We start from the raw sequence: 17515 nt of genomic DNA, 5'->3' as shown, positions 1-17515 counted from the left end.
ACTCTTAAGTATTTTATCACTCCACTAAAGGTCATAATTTACTTATATTAAATACGCACCAGGTATGAGCTCTTGGCAGTTTTTCAGGGGTACCCCACTGTTCAACTGTAAACAACTGTGGTCCATTTGAACCTGCAGAGAAGAATACATCAATTTTCACCCCATTATGAGGTTCTTTTATAATTAGAAATTCAAGTTATGAAATATTTTGGGGTTTTGTAATCCAATTCTGACATTAGTAGGAGCTATTTATATCAATCAAATACTGTCTATACTCGATAATACCAATTCACTTCTATTTTTAAATTCTTTCTTGCCGTATCTTAATTTCAAGATACTTTTACACCTTAAGGTCAGAAGTCTAATATCTAAATGCATGTGCATAGTAGTTGGCAGAAAATTTTATGTGGAAGACAGTTTTATACTGTATAAATTTTGCATGTAAAACTTTAGACATGTTTATTACAATATACCAAGTTATATAACCTGGCAGAAAGTATTCAATGTCCACCTTTACCTATGCAACAAGAGAGTAGAGTAACTGAGAACTTTTTGAAACATGGTGATCCTATGTGTACTCCAGGGATGCACATATGCATCTGAGAGAACTTTTTTGGCAAGTGCAGCTTCAGCTATGCCTGGGCCTTCAGCCACTGTCTTACAGCATGTTGTAACTGAAAGCTTCTTGGACCACTCAACTCTCACCAAGTGGGTGGCAAAGGGCATTTTGTAACCATTTCCTTAAGCTGTTGAAAGCATTTGTGTATGTCTGGAGAAGACTGTGTAGTTTTAAAAAAAAACAACAAACAAACCACCACAACAAAACCCCACTATTTGTTCAGAGAACAGGAGATATCTCCAATGATGGGTGTCCTCCAGTTATTCTACAAGACCGTCAATAGCTACAGAACTGTATTCCAAGGCAGATGGCTACCCAAGAATAATACTCTCCTGCTTCTCAAATGGTAGATGTGAAACATGTTTCAGATTAAAACTGAGCAGCAGTAATGAGAACAGGCTGATCTATGAATACAGCTGAGGTATAAGTTCTGTGTAGAGTACCTTTTGACCTATGACATGTATTTAGTTTTATAATGCAGACAGACACCTTCCCTTTTTGATGCTCCTCCAACATGTTTGGTTGTTGCTTTTTTAACTTTATAATTTTTAACTGTCAATTCAGAAAGAATTCATTTGTGGCGTTATGGAGATACGAAAAGAATAATGTATACATATTCATAATAAAATGAAATTATATTATGATAACATGTAATAATGCACATTTTAAAAATGGATTTGGAAAAAGATGTTAGCCAACTTATATACAGAAAAAAAACCCACAACCAAAAAAAGACCCAAGACAATTCATCCCAAAGACAAAAATAAGACAAGAGGAGGAGAAAGCCCTTTTACAAAAACTAACATACACAAAAATGTAGAAAATGCCAATCAATGCACAGGAACTACACTTCGTACAAGTGAAGAGAATGAACTAGACAGATGAGAGCAGATACTGAGCAATTAATCCTAACATATTATCAGTGAGACATATATCAGTAGTTGCAGAAACACTTCCAGCTCCTCCTCTTTACTCTCTTCTTTGGGCTACATGTTTCTTCAACAGAAGGCTGGTTAGAAAAGGTAACTAGTAAGAATGCCTAGAATAAGAATGAAGCAGAGCAGCAGTTCTATGACAGACAGTGCATTCTACCATGTGACAAGAAGATAAAACTCCCTTTTAATAGCTAGGTAAGAGTGAGTTCATTTTAGCTATTCAACTAATTAAATAGAGGCTGAAAAAGCAGGGTGAGGGGAAGACAAGAAAGGTACATCTGCTCAGTGCTGTAGTTCTCAAACTTGGGTGGATTTGCTCCTAGACACCAAGCATGCCCTTTTTATGAGCAGATATGCCTCTCTAGGCCACAAGAGGGAGATCCCTGGCTAGAAAGCCAGCTCTAGGACTGCAGCCCGGAGGTGGGAAGGGAACAACCACAGGGGCAGGCCGGCAGCAGCAAAAAGCCACGTACCAACATGAAGCACCGAAGAACCACCTATGGTTCATCAAATACAAGCAGGTACTGGAAATGTGATTGTGATCATTACTAGGGTTTAATGAGGGTGGTGTGCTGGCCACAGAAAAGCAGAAGTAACTGTAAGAGAAAGAAACAAAGCACTGTGCAAAACAACTGCTAATTGAATTTTTTGTTAACAAGTGAACAGAACTACAGAAACTGGGACTTGGCAAGAAGACTGCCCATGGATATCCTAATCCTTGGGCAGAAAGGAACCAAGAACTTCAACAGTTTCTTCTCCTATATCATTCCTTAGTTTTATCTCTGGTACTGTTTTTAGACAAACAAAAGTCCATAAGCAGCAAAATTCTGATCAGGTTCCACTGTGATATGCATGTGCTGTAACTCCAACAGTACCAAAGTTCAGGTGCAACAGCAGACACGTGGCTCAAGTCCGCTGAGGGCAGTGTCCTTCCCATTGGAACTCACAACTCATTCACTGATGCAACAGAAAAAATAAACTGACCATTTACGATGAAAATTAAGAGAGGGAGAAATGGGGACACATGGTGAGTGGTGTTTGTTCACAATTCTAGTGTTTTATAAACAAATTACTGTCTTGTTTACAAAGAAGGAAATGTTTATTCAAATAGGCAAGTTCGGCTATTCAATTGCTTGCATGGGATCTCTAGCACTTTTAGCCTTCATAAAGTCATTGTGCAGAAAACATAATAGCCCATGGCAGCTGAAAACAGACTGCCCAAAAGCAAAACACCCCCACCCTTTGTGGGCTGTTCTGTCCGCTTGCCCACAGTCTTTCCACAGTGGGTTTTCTGGCTTTGGTATTAAAGTCTGCTCTCCACTGCCGTCTGCTTGTTTCAGCCCCTGCATTGTAGGTTCACTACTTTCCTTTTGGCATTACATTTAACTTGTATCATTTCAGCCATCCTCTTTAGAGTACATCCTTACAATTTTATTTGTATAACTATGGCTTGTGAGCTGATGAAAGCAGTTGGGGAACTTATAAGAATCTGAAGTTAACGGTAGATGCCAGCATATCTTTGTAACCAGATCTTGGTTAACTGAGAATTTTCTTCAAGCTCAGTCACGTGTTAAATAGGGATTTTTGCAGTGCTTTAGAACTTTAACATCCACATTCATTTGAGAAGTCTTATACATCTAAAAACTTCCAAAAGCAGAATTAAAGTCAAGTATTTATAGAACATGGGAAACACATATGATCTAAGTGACTCTTCTCTAACTTTGCTTCTTTTAACTGCCAGTATATACTTATTTTTAAAGCAAAATTTGAAAAATAATGTGCCTGCGTTTGAAGTCAAATATCACAGCAATTTTGGTATCATGTTCTCTGTTACTTAATTGTGAATATAATCATAGGTACTTACCATACAGCTCAGCAAACCCATTCATAGGTACACGTGATGTGCCAGTAACAAACTGAAGCAGTCTTATTCTCTTCTCAGAGTCCATCATTAGGACTGCCTATGTATGATAATGATTACAATTAAAGATTTATTTTTAAATTAAGATTTTAAGCTAGCAGAGTTATGCAACATAGTTTCTATCTCTAAATCATTATCCTTTATGTATATATGCATTTTTTTTAGTGACACACATAATCTACCTCTCGGCCTATTGCTAAAAGCTATGAAGTCAACAATTTTTTAATGGCACTGTAACAAGAGTATGGTTACTGGCTTAGCAGGCTGTTAAAATACTTCCCTTGAAGATTTGGCCCCTACTTTCTTTGAAGTTTCCTGATATTATGTACTAGCAGCCAAATTTCTGTAATTTATTAAACAGAAGAGTTTAACACCTCTTTAGTGTAACCATGCCAGAAAAACCTACACAGAAATATTTTTAACCCCAGTCAGATGTGGATTTTTTTTTGTAACAGTATCGGTACTGTATGTACATTACGTATCACATACACGCATCTCATCCTTAGTTTTCTTACTATCTTTTCCAGGAGTTTTAATGATCAAATATTTACTCACCTATTGATGAATCACACAATAAACTAGCATAGCTGAAAGGCAGGAGCTTTTGAACAGGTTTTAAGTAAAAAAGTAGAACTTCACAATACCTTCCAGAACCACTGTATTACTTGATGGTTTATGTTGTAGCCATTTTTGTATTTTGTATGTAGTTTCCAATCAGCCACATCCACATCTCCCAATCCACACATTAATAACTATACAGATAAAAAATACAAAACAAAAGACCACCAAAGCGTAAGTCAGTAAGATTAAGTTTCAACATAATTTGTTTTCTTTGCCACAATACACTTACCTCTAGCTCATTTTCATCGAAAATTTTAATCAGATCCTGTGGTATTAATTCAAAAAAGCCCTAAAAAAATGAAGTTTTTAAAAAATCAAGTCAGCATCATTTAAGCATTTTTGTTCACTGAGAATCGTATTTATATGCTTTAGTAAACAGAGCCAAAGCAAAACATCAAATACAAAAGTTTGGACACCAGCAGCCCTCAGTTCGGCTATGGTACTTTTAATTCTAACTTCTCTCAAATCTTTATTGTGCTACATTGAATGATGAATATGTATGTCTGAATATCATATATGCAGTATCATTTATGCAAATCAGGATAAACCAGCTAGTTTAATTCTATTAGTTTGATTTAATTTTCATTTCTGCAGAGTTTATTAAATAGTTTGCACTACAGCTAAAACTGTCAGCCAGCAATGAGAAATAAGCAAGTTTTTCAACATGAATTAAACATCTCAGTAAAAACAGACCAGAAAATCTGAAATAATTCAAAGCTGACACTCCAAACAGTTATCCAAACAGTACAAAGCCAGTCTTAAAATTAGATGCAACAAATTCTTAGAAGAATTTCTTTTGTTATTAAAACTATACCTCTTTAAAGGCTGCCATTTGTTTCTGTACTCTGCTCACAAATCTCCACTGAATTACAAGACTGTAAAAAACCAAAGCAACAGCATTTAAAATAAAGACAATTTATATACAAAGCATCATCCTCCCTTTGTTAATCTAAGTAAGACACAGCCACTATTACTAGAGGTGCAACACAGTGAGATATATCGCACACAGTAACCACAACTTACTGAATGTAGTCTCTCTTGTTCTTGTTGGTGACAACTATTTCTGATCCACCACTTTTCAGTTCATGTTGATGGGTCTAAATGCAATACATAGAATAGGTCTTAGATGAGATACGTAACAGAATTCATATAGTAATAATAGGTTATTTAGTTAACTCTTGAAGGCTGCAGAATTTGTAAACTATAAGAATTAGAATCAGTTTCACAGATCACCTGCATAAACAGAATTCTGTTGATTGTTTAAAAAAAAAAAAGTATTTTTCAGGGATGCCAGACTGCAATGGGGCAACCTCCATTTTTTTTTGATCCGCTACAATAAATTGCCCAAGTTTGCACACAAGTTCTTAGTAATGTGGACTTCACCAACTGCATATTTGATGACTCAGCCTTTTTTCCAAATCTCAAGGAAAACACTTACAGAATGATTTCAGCAATGGTCCCAGTAAAAAAGCGAATCGATATGCTTATCTGTTACATAACAATTTATACTCTTAGAACCTCAGTAGACAAATATCTGATTTTCAGTTCATTATGGATGTACATTTTCACACTCCTACTTAAAATCACTTTAGTTACATAAGACCACAAAGGTAATTATCCTACTTAGATCTAGTTGGCATCTGTAATTTGGAATTTTTGTTCAAGACCTGTGGTATTTCTACGTGACTTATCTTGGATAGCTTTCTACTCACAACACACTTGTTTATTCCATAGTTTTCTAGTACACCTTAGAGAAAAAAACATTATTATCTACCAGTGAATTTTATGATTCCAGCCATTTCAAGAAGAGTTCATCCTTTCCAGCCAATCACATAAACCCAATCCCTACTCCAGATTAAGGAATAGGACTATGGATATTTTAGTCTCACTTGCGCTCACAGTAACAGCTACATTTCAATACAAGTATGATTTAAGAAAAAAAGCATGAGCTATTTTTTAAAGCTCTGCTGATTTCCAAGTCCTTTATCACATCACAGCCAGGCTGAAAGAGCACTGCAAGAGCACGTGCCCGCTAAAAGAAGCAGCTGAGTGAACAAACCAACATGACTGTGAAAGAAAGGGTTTCCTTACTACTATACAGACAAAATCTGCTAATTTCACAGATCAGATGTTTTCTTTCATGTTTTGTCTATTCTACTTTACATAAACATACTAACCTGACCAAAAAGTTCTTCATCAACTATAAATCGGAGGTCCAGTTCTGTTGGATCATTTTCAAGAATCCATCTCAGAGAATTATAATATTCACTATCCTAAGAGAGAGAATTACAAAAAGTAAACACAAAATAGAGTAGCCACCTTTTAAGCTACAAGAGGCTCCACTCCAGCCCAGAGAATGCTGACACCTAGGATAATCCTGTATTAGATAGACAGACTCTGCAATTGTATCAATTCTACAAAGCTACAAAGACCTTTAAAGACATTTGAAACCTGAAAACTCAGCAATCTCAGGACTAAAAATCTCACACGTAGCAAAATGGTGACATCTTGTCACAGCATTATCTGAAGTAATGTATTTTGGACTCTCCTCTGTCTCTCATCCTGTATTTATCTTCCCTTTATACTTGGGCATTACTACAAAGAGCCTTAGGAAATGAAAATAAAGATAAAGCCAACCACATCCTGGGCTGCATCAAAAGCAGCTTGGCCGCAGGTTGAGGGAGGTGATTCTGCCCCTCTACTCTGCTCTGGTGAGAACCTAACTGCAGTGCTGCATCCAGCTCTGGGGTCGCCAGCGTAAGAAAGACTTGGACCTGCTTGAGCAGGTCTGGAGGAGGGCCACAAAGATGATCAGAGGACTGGAGCACCTCTGCTATGAGGACAGGCTGTTAGAATTGGAGTTGTTCAGCCTGCAGAAGAGAAGGCTCCAGAGAGACCTTATAGCAGCCTTCCAGTACTTAAAAGGGACCTACAGAAAAGATGGGGAGGGATTCTTCATCAGGGAGTGTAGCAATAGAACAAGGGGTAACAGTTTTAAACTAGAAGAGGGGAGATTTAGATTAGATATTGGGAAGAAATTCTTTACTCTGAGGGTGGTGAGAGACTGACACAGAAAAGCTGTGGCCAGGGTAGATGGGGCTTTGAGCCACCTGGCCTGGTGGAAGATGTCCCTGCCCATGGCAGGGGTTTTGGAACTAGATGATCTTAAAGGTCCCTTCCAACCCAGAACATTTTTGTGATTCCATAGTACTGAAAAAAATTTTTTTTTAAAAAAGGGACACATCTATAAATCTGTTACTTAGAAACAGATAGGAACTATATTCTGTATTCTTACAGGGCAGCAGGATCAGTAACAGATTAAAGAGACTGAATCACTCTGCTCACGACTATTCTAGATAAGAGCCATTATCAGGGAAACAAACAACCGAGAAAATTTTAAAGACTATGTTTTCCTCTAAAAATGTTACATTGTATCACTCATTAATATTTTCAGTCTCTGAAAATATAAGAATACATTTCTTTTTAATAATCAAAGACGCAAACAAACTTAAAAAGCAGGTTGAGACCGGCATCCTAAAGATGTTTATATTCAATTTTAAAAATCCTAGGTGTCTAAAAATATTTTAAGAAAACATCACAGAAAGTTTAGTCACGTTTTCAATACAGCTTAACTGACCTAAACCACAGTCTTTGACTTTCACTGGAAGTTTTAATCCCTATACAACTTAGAAACTTATAAAAGATGTAGCCTAAAATTTCTTTGATTCATGCACTTTCAACCTTCACAATGTTATTAAAAATGTATTTTTAAAAAATTAATATGAACATGAAATCCTAACATACATGATAAAGCAAATTACATACCACGGACTCCATATCATGAAGCGTTATTGGTTTTTGGAGCATCATCTTGTAAAAAGGACGAATAAAAAAAGCTTTAAAGAAGAACAAATAAATTGAAGAGTATGTAACTTAAAAATCAAAGTATGTACAATATTAATCTAAATATCATATTACATAAAATAAATACTAACCATCCAAAAGTTTTCCATGGTAAACAGCCATTCCAGCTACACGACCTATAAACTTGAAATAAGAGAGATGATCTTCATTGCAAAGTCCAGAGTTTGGATTGATCTGCAGAGTATAGTTATCTCTGAAGTTGAGGGAGAGAGCAGAGAAAAGAAAGAAAAACAAAATGTTGTACTATTGGAACAGTCCCACATTTGATAATCTGAAAGACATCACTGGTTAAATCAGGTATTATTTTTCATGAAGTTGAAAAAATAATTATATCTGGATTAATAAATCACTAATCTAATATTAAACAACACTCAAGAGAAGATTCTATTAGCATAGCAGAAATAACAGTTTTGAAACACCATGAACTATCTTGGTAAATTAGAGACATGCCAAAGAGAAGGGCTTAACTCCTATTAACTTTAAAGTAGTCAGAATAACATTGTCCGCATTATTTGTTAAATACTGCCTCTTCTGTAAGTAGTAGATGGTTGCAAGTGTGTGCTTGTCCATGCAAAGATGACATGGCTTACGTTAGGCTACTAAAAAAAAAAGCACAGGTACTGTCTCCACATTATTCTTCTGTCAAACTAAGAATCAGTGCAGAATATTGCAGTTATTAACAATTAAACCCACCTATACAGCTTAGGAGGGGAGGAAAAAAAAGAAAAGTCATTCCAATTTGAAGTAGGTATGAGAAATATAATTGATCTGGTTTCCCTAACTAGTCTTCATGTCTTCCAGACCTGTATTACTTACGTAGCTGAATATTCGAACAATCCATAATAAGGATTAAACATTTCTTTAGAGAGAAGGAAGAACCATTCCCTAGCCACTCCTCCATAGTCTAAACCTTTTTCACCATCAAATTCAATCCAAAGTCTTGCTTTAAGGAAGTCTGCTCTCTTTACAGCTATAATTCTTCTATAAGAATCTTCAAGGATTGTTGTGCGATGAATTTTCATTTCAAATCTATTTGGAATATCACTCTAAAAAAAAAAAAAGAAAAAGAAACCATAGAACAAAACCCAACATCTTTTAATCTTGCAGAGTATGCAAATTCTGTAAACAAATAATAGCACACAAATCCTTTTCATAAATAATTTGGAAACATAACAGAATATGACTGACAAAAGGCTCTATTTACATCTGATTATGTAAATAGACAGTTTCAGATACTAAGTTCTCTTTTACACTAAGCAAATAGGGTTAAAATAAGTTCTTACTTGTAACAGCATATGCTCAGCTGTTCTGCATGCAGCAAGGCATGGAATATTTTTTAACACTGAAAATTCATCATACTATAAGCTCAATTATAAAGAAAGAGCTCAGAGTTTATAAATAAAATTATTTTGGAACAATTTTACCTGACTTATTTCATCTTCTATTTCAATATTTTAACTACAAAGCTAGGTGTCCAGTTCTCTTACTTAAGACATACATAACAAACAAGTATTCCTACAATAGTAAAATAAAAATCAGCCCACTTCAAATTTGAAATCACAGGAACAAATCACAAGGTTTATATTTACTATCATATAGGAAAGTATTTAAAGAAAAAATATCCAAGGAGCTCATATTTGCTGCTGAGCTTTGCTGAATCATTAAATCACCATATGAGAACAGAGTATTTTCTTAATTTCACTTGTTTCCAGCCAGTTTATTTCAGCAATTGCTTCAGGCAAAATTGAGAAATTCAGTGAAAGTGGGAACAGGAAATTTCAACTTGTGTTTATCTATGACTAGATTAGGATGATGCAATGAAACTCAATATTTCAAAGAATTAGTCACACACTGAATAGAAATAATGGATTTTTGAATGCAGATATATTTAATACAATCAGTTTGAAGAGCACACACTCAGATATACTTTCTTTTTATTTTCTTATACTCCTTAAATCATCTGTTCTAAATGTCTGAGATAAAAAAATATGAATGCAGCATTTAAATGTAACGCCTATGCAGCAACAGTTTGATCCAAACTACAAACAAAAAATAATTACTAATTAAGCACAGTATTTATCATTTTCCAAGTTGCAAAATACTCTAATTTACAAGGTGGCTGAAACATATAGGTCTTTGTCATAATTTCAGAAAGCAGCAAATAACCCTACAGTTAAAAAAAAATATATTTTTTTTTCCTGGTTTTAGTTGTAAATAAACTTTTCAGAAAAAAAGTTCAAGCAACAATAAAATCATTTACTAAAACCAAACTGAATTGATTAAAATACTATTCAATAATTAATTCTCAATATAAATCAATCGATTACCCTACTATTGCCTTTTAGGTATTTGTGAATACTTAAAAGGCAATAGTAATGTATGCTTTAAAATCTACACGTGTATCTTATTCTTAAAATGCTACAATTATATTGTGTGGCTGAGCTATCACATTTCAAATTAGGATAATGACATCTGAATGAATGCCAAACTTGTCTGACTAGGAACACAAAAAAGGGTGCATATACAATTGTGAACAATTTACAGATGAGCTCAAAATGCATAGGCTAGAGACAGACTCGGTAAGTAAAAGATGAAGCATGAGTCTGAACTCTAACGCTATTATTACGTACATATATCTCCCAAGAATACCAAATTTGATTGCAGTTGTGCAAAGAGCCATTGTTATCTGGAGATCCAGATGCTATTTACAGTCTTTTATGCTCTGCGTTATAAATATCTCTGCCACTGTCATTTCAACTGGTACTTGCAAATGAGATTCATTAAACTTAAGATTTTAAGGCTATACCAATGTATTACAGTCATCTTGCCTGACCAAGATGACAGTAGTTTTCTATCTGAACAGTCTAAAATGCATTCTGAGAACTTCTATATCCATATTCTGAGCTTCAAAAACAACTTCTCTAACCTTTTAGAATTTCTGCTTTTTCAAGTAGACTGCTTGCAGTGTCATCACTGCATGAAGTTACTAACCCTACTGTTATGTAATTGTTAATTGCTAATTGATACCAAGTTGCTGCTTCACAAATGTATTTGTGATCAGACAGTCAATGTACCTTCCCTAAGCAGGTTACAGAGTTCAAGTGCCTTGTGCTGTAACCTAAGCTTTCCTTTGTTTAGGGGCATAAGTTTCTTAATCTTCTGCTCAATTCCTACTGATTACTAACCTGTTTCTTCAATTTTTTTCTGAAGAACTCATACTTCCGCTTATAGTCTCTGGAATAAGGCACAGCCTTTGAAAAGAAAAGAAGAAGCACTTGAGATACTCCTAACAATTAATGTAATATAAACTAGTCTATGTGAAACAGACAATATATTTAAGTTCTGAGAAGAGAGGAATACATGTTTTACTAAGTATCGTGGGAGACTTTAATTTATAAATATATGGGCAGTTCAAAACATCTGAAATGAAAAGTACTTATCTGTTCAGATCATTTGTTCTGATCAGTCCCACAGAATTTATCCTGTACTTCGCTACTGGCTGATGTGACTGACTAAGATCACTGACTGGCCCAGATCAAAGTGACCAAAATGCCTTTGCTGACTTAACGCATAGTCTTTCCTTGCTGTATCATGAGAGACCTGGCTACAAACACCTCGATTTTCCATGGACAGAGAAGGTTGTTTACATATGTGGGCTATTAATAAACACAGATATCAGCTGAACACTAAAACCCATCTATAATTATAATGTGTACTGTCTTTGCAATTAGTGCTGGTAATTTTGCACTTCAGATTAAGTATCAAGGCTAGATAATTATTTTTCAGTTGGAAATTAATTTAATTCCTTTTAAAGCCTTTTTTTTTTCCTTCATTTTTTTTTCAAGTTCACTTCATGAATTGAGTTAGTTTTGTTTTGGACACTGTAGATAAAAAAAATAAAGTTTCTTACCCACTTCAGATGTCCCCCCTCCCCAGTCTATAAGGAAAGTTTCTTACTACTATGGGAACTGACCTTTCTAGCATTTAAAGGCCATTTCCACAGAATGCTTTCTAAACAGTCTTTAAAAAGGAATAGAAATGCCTTGCTCAAATACCCTGAAGTTTCATCATCTAGACCGAGTATCTGATAAATGACAAGAGTTTGCTCTTAGCAATGTTCTTGAAAAATATGTAAAGCTACATAAGAAAAGCTTACTGGTCCAGTTATTGCCACATTCTGCAGTCGAGGATCCTCCCATTGTGTTTTCTTTGTATCTGCAAGACATTTCTTAATTAGTTCCATTAATTTATATAATGTTCAGAAATAAAATGATGAGTGGGGGGAGACAACAGTGTACAACATTGTACATACTGTGGTTTATGAAGAATATTCTTCCATCTGTGTGAGTTCGCTCTTCCCACCCCGGCTGTAAGAAGGAGACACTTACTATAAATTTCTCACCATACAGTTTGCACAGAACTCAATATGATCTGCAGTTAGGGGCAGTCCCCTGCTCCATCTACTCTCAGCAGTGGAATTCAAAATAAAGTAGTTTTTATTTTCTCATGTGCAAGTTTTGATAGTGCTAATTTAAGTATTTAAATTGTATCTGCAAAACAAGTACACTTACTGGTAATGGCCCAAGGTCTACAGGATCTAGGGAAGTCTTTCGCCTTGGATGAGCAGAATTTTTCAGTCTTGGGTCTTCCTTTGAAAACAAAACAAGCAGCATGTTAAAATCCTTTGGTAGTTTTTTTTTGCTCTTAATTTTTTCCTCTTTATTAATGATTGTTTAAAGAATATGCCTAGTACTAACTAGATAATTGTAGCATATTCTGCCACCAGGTAGTTCCTTGGGGATTCTCAGTCCTCCAATAGTTTACAAACATCTTCTGATGACCTATTTTACGTGTATATATATATATATAAAAATCCCTCATTCAAGTCAATTTCAGTGTAACTGAATTGAATTAATCTTTCCACACAGTTTCTGGCATACCTTATGCTTGTTGTGTTTGGTGGTTGGGGTGGTTTTTTTTTGGTTTACTTGGTTGGTTTAGGGTTTTTTAGGGGGTAGGGGGAAGGTGCTTGTGTTAAATGAAGTCTTTCCATAATCCTGAAGAAATGAATATTCATTTTGAAACAATTTAATGCATTTCTCTATTCTCTTTCACCTGACAGCAGTACTGACCTACTCTTTAAATGCTTACGTCCATCTATTAGCACTGCCTAGTGGAATGCAGTGCCACTCGTGGAACTGTAGCTGTACAACTTCCTCATCCATATGGTAGTTGCACCTGCCCTGCTTCTTACCAATTCACAGAAACATGCCTTGTGCTCTACACCATATGATGAAGGTAATGGATTTCCTGTTGAAGGTAAGTTTACAAAACTGATTTCTGTTAACAGTGCATATATGCTATCGCAGTTTTACAGTTATGACAGAAGTGTCATTTAGGAGACACTTTACATCTGTGAAACAAATTCCTATATACAACAGTATTTTCCTCCTTCCAACCTAAACTTTCAAGTGCCAATACAGTTTATAAAATTCATAATGTTCTACTCATGACTGATATTTTAAATGACTTAGAATTTTTACAACATATGTTCCTTAACAGACATGACACAGCTATCTTGTCACTAAAGAAATCTACAGAAGCTCGCCGAAAGCTTTGAAAGAAATTGGAATTTCAGTCCACGAGAGCAGTTTTCCATTACCCATGTTGTAGTTTTGGTATTGTGGTCAATAAAGAACGGTCTCCCATTGGGTGCATGTCGGACTTCCCAGCCTTTAGGGAGAAATCCTTGCTCCATTTCAGGCTGCTGCTGAGAAGACTGTTGTGATGAATCACTTGATGTTGCTTGTGGTTGTCTTCCTACAGAGATACTTTGTGCAGCTGACAACTGACTTGGTTCCGTAGCAATCTACGGTAAATGACAAACAAAAATAATTAAAATAAATCAAAGCCCTGTGGAGCAATATATTTTCATCTAATATCAACAACATTGACTAACAATCACTGGTTATGCTACCAAGGTTAAAACAGGTTTTTCAGGCTTCTCCATCAGCTATCACCCTCCAGAAGGTTTTCTTGGTACTTTAATAGTAGAGTGAGTTGCCATAAATATCACCATTCCTAACTCTCACTGCATTCTCTCAGATATTTTATGTAGTGCTTTACCAGTTTATGCCTTTCACATGTGCTATTTCAAAGGGGTCTCTAAATTTTGCTTCTATTATGTGAGATGTTTAAAAGGTTAAACGAATAAAAACATTAATACTTAGAAAACAGACGGTACCTGTACGACTGGCTTTATCCAGGTAGTGGTTCTAGAATTGTGATCTATATAATATGACCTCCCCTTTTCATCTTGTCGTTCTTCCCAGCCTGGGGGTAACCCAGATGAAGTAGGCAGTAACTAAGTAGTAGTGATATCAGAAGAAAAACAGTTAAGTAAACTATGAAAGTGACTATGAAAAGGCTTTCTTTTGTCAACTTAAAACAACAAAACTATAATTCAGAAGGTTCATTATTTTTGCAGATTGGATAAAATAGAAAATCAGGATTTAAATCCTTACTGGACAGGATGAAGTAACAGAAACTACTTCCCACCTCCCCAGACTCAAGCTCCTCATCTAAGAGGATTCATTTATATACCTGGTTTAGGCATGGCTGATCCAGCCTCATACTTATGGCTACGAGCTCATTGTAAGTTTGCAGCAGGTGGTACAGCTTGTAATTATAAAGCAAACAATTTGAAAACCGAAGCTCACAGCTTCATGGGAAGACTACTTCCTTCTGCAGGTTCTATCCATGCATTAAACTAATGTTAAACCAAAACCACAAAGTTGGAACATGAAAGCTTTACAACTGAACTCCAATCTTACTAGACTTATCATTCCAATTTTGTCAGGACAGTTGCCAGAAGGCAGCCAAATCTCATTTAAAATGTCAGCACATAATACATAGTTTTAAAAGTTCTACATGAATAAAAACTTTCAACTTCTCTGCTTCACAAGCCTGTGTTTTTGGAAAACGACGTACCACTGGATGTGCAGGCTGCTCTTCAACTCTGTATGTTTGCAGGCTACCTCTTCTGCTGGAATGGTTCTTGAAGCAGAGAAGAATGACATATTAGCTATTATTGCAGCTTTAAGGATGGCAGAAAACAGTCAACAATGGTTATCACGCTATTACCATTTTCATCTTGAACAAAGTGTCTTATTTGTTTTGAAATGTCAGTTTAATACACTATTTTGGAACGCTGTTTTAACATTGCTAGAAACATTAAGTCTATTATACCCTTAAAACAGAATAATACAGAGGCTTGTGAAAGCTCGGAAAACTCTAACAATGGATGTTTTGGCACTTAAAACATTAAGAGTTAATTGCAACCAGTTACATTACAATTGAATTTACAGTATAGAATTGAATTTACAGTATACTTCCTGCATTATCTTGTCAGCAGGCTAAAGACTGTGGTATATCAGAGCCAATGCAACTTTTCAGACAGGAGATTAAGTTAATAATGACAAGATATGAGTCTGAGACATGCAGTTTGAGAAGAGTAATTCAATCCCTGGACTTTGCATAAGCATCTACCTTTCCACCTAGAGCCCTATTTAGTTCTCATCTGCTACAATTAAGCAACTAGCTTAAGTAACAGTAACAGCTGAAGTAACAGTTTTCTTGCTATCCTTGGGATTCTGAATAGTAGAAATCAAGTAAAGTCTTGTTAGTGTCATTTTGCTGTTTCCAGCAACACTGGTAATGCCTTTGTTCAAACTTAGAAAAACATTGTCAATTCCAAATTTACATTTGGAATGGCTTTCTTAGCATCACAAAAGCTAATGATTTGATTTAAATATGAAAGTCTTACAGACTAGATGGTCTGGGTCACCTTTAGAGGCTTTCCTCAATGGACAGTGGATTTCTCAAGTCACATATCAGGTTACAAGGCTGCCTGTGGAGCTCGGGTTTCATAAAACAGCTGAGCTTATTTAATTGCTTGCTACCACCAAAAAGACAAGTCTCACTCCTGGCTGTGTACACTCCTGTTGCTTTCTCTTTGCCAGTGTAGTATTTGTCAGACAACCTAGGATGCTGTTTCAGCTTGCTAAAACACTGAAAAACAGAGTTTGGGGAAAAAGAGAGTAGTTTTCTGCTGGGTTAGCAAGCTGAACAAACTTACTGAGAGATCAGCCAAGTCTCGTAACTGGTACAAGGGTTGTGGAACTATATATACGAGGACCCTTTTTCATGGCTCTGGAGTCACCAGGTTTACTCAGTTCAGTCATAAAGCCTTTTCCCAAGATTCACAAGGAAAACTGAGTTATCTTAAAACTTGTCCTAGTGGAAAAAGTAACCAATATAGCACGACTCCCTTAGAAATAAGCTTTCAGGATACAGACAGCTTTCTTCATCTGTAGTTTTCAGCAGTACTCAGTACGACATTAGAGTAAGAGGTAGACTTACAGACTGAAAAACAGTTAACACAAGTCTGTTTTAATCTCAGGAAGAAATTCATATAAGCAAACTGAGGAAGAATGAAATATTTGCTTAGATAGGGTTCTATCATAAAAAGATTACTCTTAAATTCTCTGCATTTGACACAAAATTAGAAATATAATTGTTAATATTAAGTGCTTACGGATCTAATTCTATCACAGTAACATTTTGTGCAGAATATTATAGAAGTTTCTGTATGTTAGAAGAATGAGAAAAATAATTTACAGTGTAGGCTGCCGACTGGCCAGTAGCTGAACTTCCAGAGGTAGTAAGTCTAGTATTCAATTCTTCTGCAAGATGAGTCTGTATATCACAATTACTCTGTGAGAGAGGTATTTGAAGGTTCTGATTGCTATACATTGTAGCCTCATCTTCAGTTATAATTTCCCAGCTCTTTAAAAAGAAAATAAGGAAAAACATTTTGCAAAAGTAGTTCCAAATAATAAATAGTTAAGACAAGCTCTTTAACTAGATTAAAAAGTTACTTGCATTTCAGACTCATATAGAGATTGGTTTTACCTCAGGAGAATCTCTGTTGTCTAGATTTTCTGTATCCTCTGATATCTGTCGCCGATGAGTGAACACATGCTGGGCCTCCAACTGCACACTACCAATATCTGCAGCAGCTACATTGTCCCTGGTGGGGGGGCAGTTGGGAAGTCAGCATACAGTAGACATGTTTTATCTTTCAACAGTAAACTAGGCTAATAGCAACAACATACATTGGCAGAAGAAAAAGAAACAGTCATGAGCTATAAAAATTAACATAAACTGTTTAAAAAGAATAAGCATTCATGTCCAGTGAAGTGTAAGTTAAAGCAAAGAACCAGATAACATTCCAGGCATTATTTTCGTAATTCACATGCTAAGGGAAAAGAAAATTATTTGAGAAAAGCAAGGTAAATAATTTAATGCAGTCCCTGTTGGGAAGGAGGAACCAGGCCTAGAGCTGGAAAATAATTTCCTTTCCATTACAACAGTTATTAAGTCTCACAATTGCAACCAGTTTCTGTTAGAATGCATACTTCCAGAGAACAGCAA

At 35.6% G+C, this 17515-nt stretch overlaps 1 protein-coding gene across 6 annotated transcripts in view; it reads right to left on the bottom strand.

The window, feature by feature from the left end:
* Positions 1 to 17515, bottom strand: part of NEDD4 (neural precursor cell expressed, developmentally down-regulated 4, E3 ubiquitin protein ligase) — a 59953-nt gene that overhangs the window by 1860 nt on the left and 40578 nt on the right. For 3 of the 6 annotated variants that reach the window (XM_014944650.1, XM_014944647.1, XM_014944651.1), the window contains 19 exons: positions 16994 to 17111; positions 16700 to 16867; positions 15011 to 15076; positions 14265 to 14384; positions 13683 to 13889; positions 12592 to 12669; positions 12333 to 12387; positions 12177 to 12235; positions 11206 to 11271; positions 8837 to 9066; positions 8092 to 8213; positions 7922 to 7992; positions 6274 to 6369; positions 5120 to 5193; positions 4911 to 4971; positions 4326 to 4385; positions 4120 to 4227; positions 3419 to 3515; positions 60 to 132 (listed from right to left, as the gene is read on the bottom strand). In XM_014944650.1, coding sequence (XP_014800136.1) covers positions 60 to 132; positions 3419 to 3515; positions 4120 to 4227; positions 4326 to 4385; positions 4911 to 4971; positions 5120 to 5193; positions 6274 to 6369; positions 7922 to 7992; positions 8092 to 8213; positions 8837 to 9066; positions 11206 to 11271; positions 12177 to 12235; positions 12333 to 12387; positions 12592 to 12669; positions 13683 to 13889; positions 14265 to 14384; positions 15011 to 15076; positions 16700 to 16867; positions 16994 to 17111 — 1929 coding nt within the window. Of the gene's footprint in view, positions 1 to 59; positions 133 to 3418; positions 3516 to 4119; positions 4228 to 4325; positions 4386 to 4910; positions 4972 to 5119; positions 5194 to 6273; positions 6370 to 7921; positions 7993 to 8091; positions 8214 to 8836; positions 9067 to 11205; positions 11272 to 12176; positions 12249 to 12332; positions 12388 to 12591; positions 12670 to 13682; positions 13890 to 14264; positions 14385 to 15010; positions 15077 to 16699; positions 16868 to 16993; positions 17112 to 17515 lie in introns of those variants that run through there. The other 3 variants (XR_001412353.1, XM_014944649.1, XR_001412354.1) reach the window with 3 other exon arrangements.

This window comes from Calidris pugnax, unplaced genomic scaffold (assembly GCF_001431845.1).
Source record: "Calidris pugnax isolate Ruff unplaced genomic scaffold, ASM143184v1 scaffold70, whole genome shotgun sequence".
Lineage (NCBI taxonomy): Eukaryota > Metazoa > Chordata > Aves > Charadriiformes > Scolopacidae > Calidris > Calidris pugnax.
The sequence above is the reverse complement of the archived record's forward strand: the minus strand, read 5'-3'. Positions and strand labels throughout refer to the sequence as shown.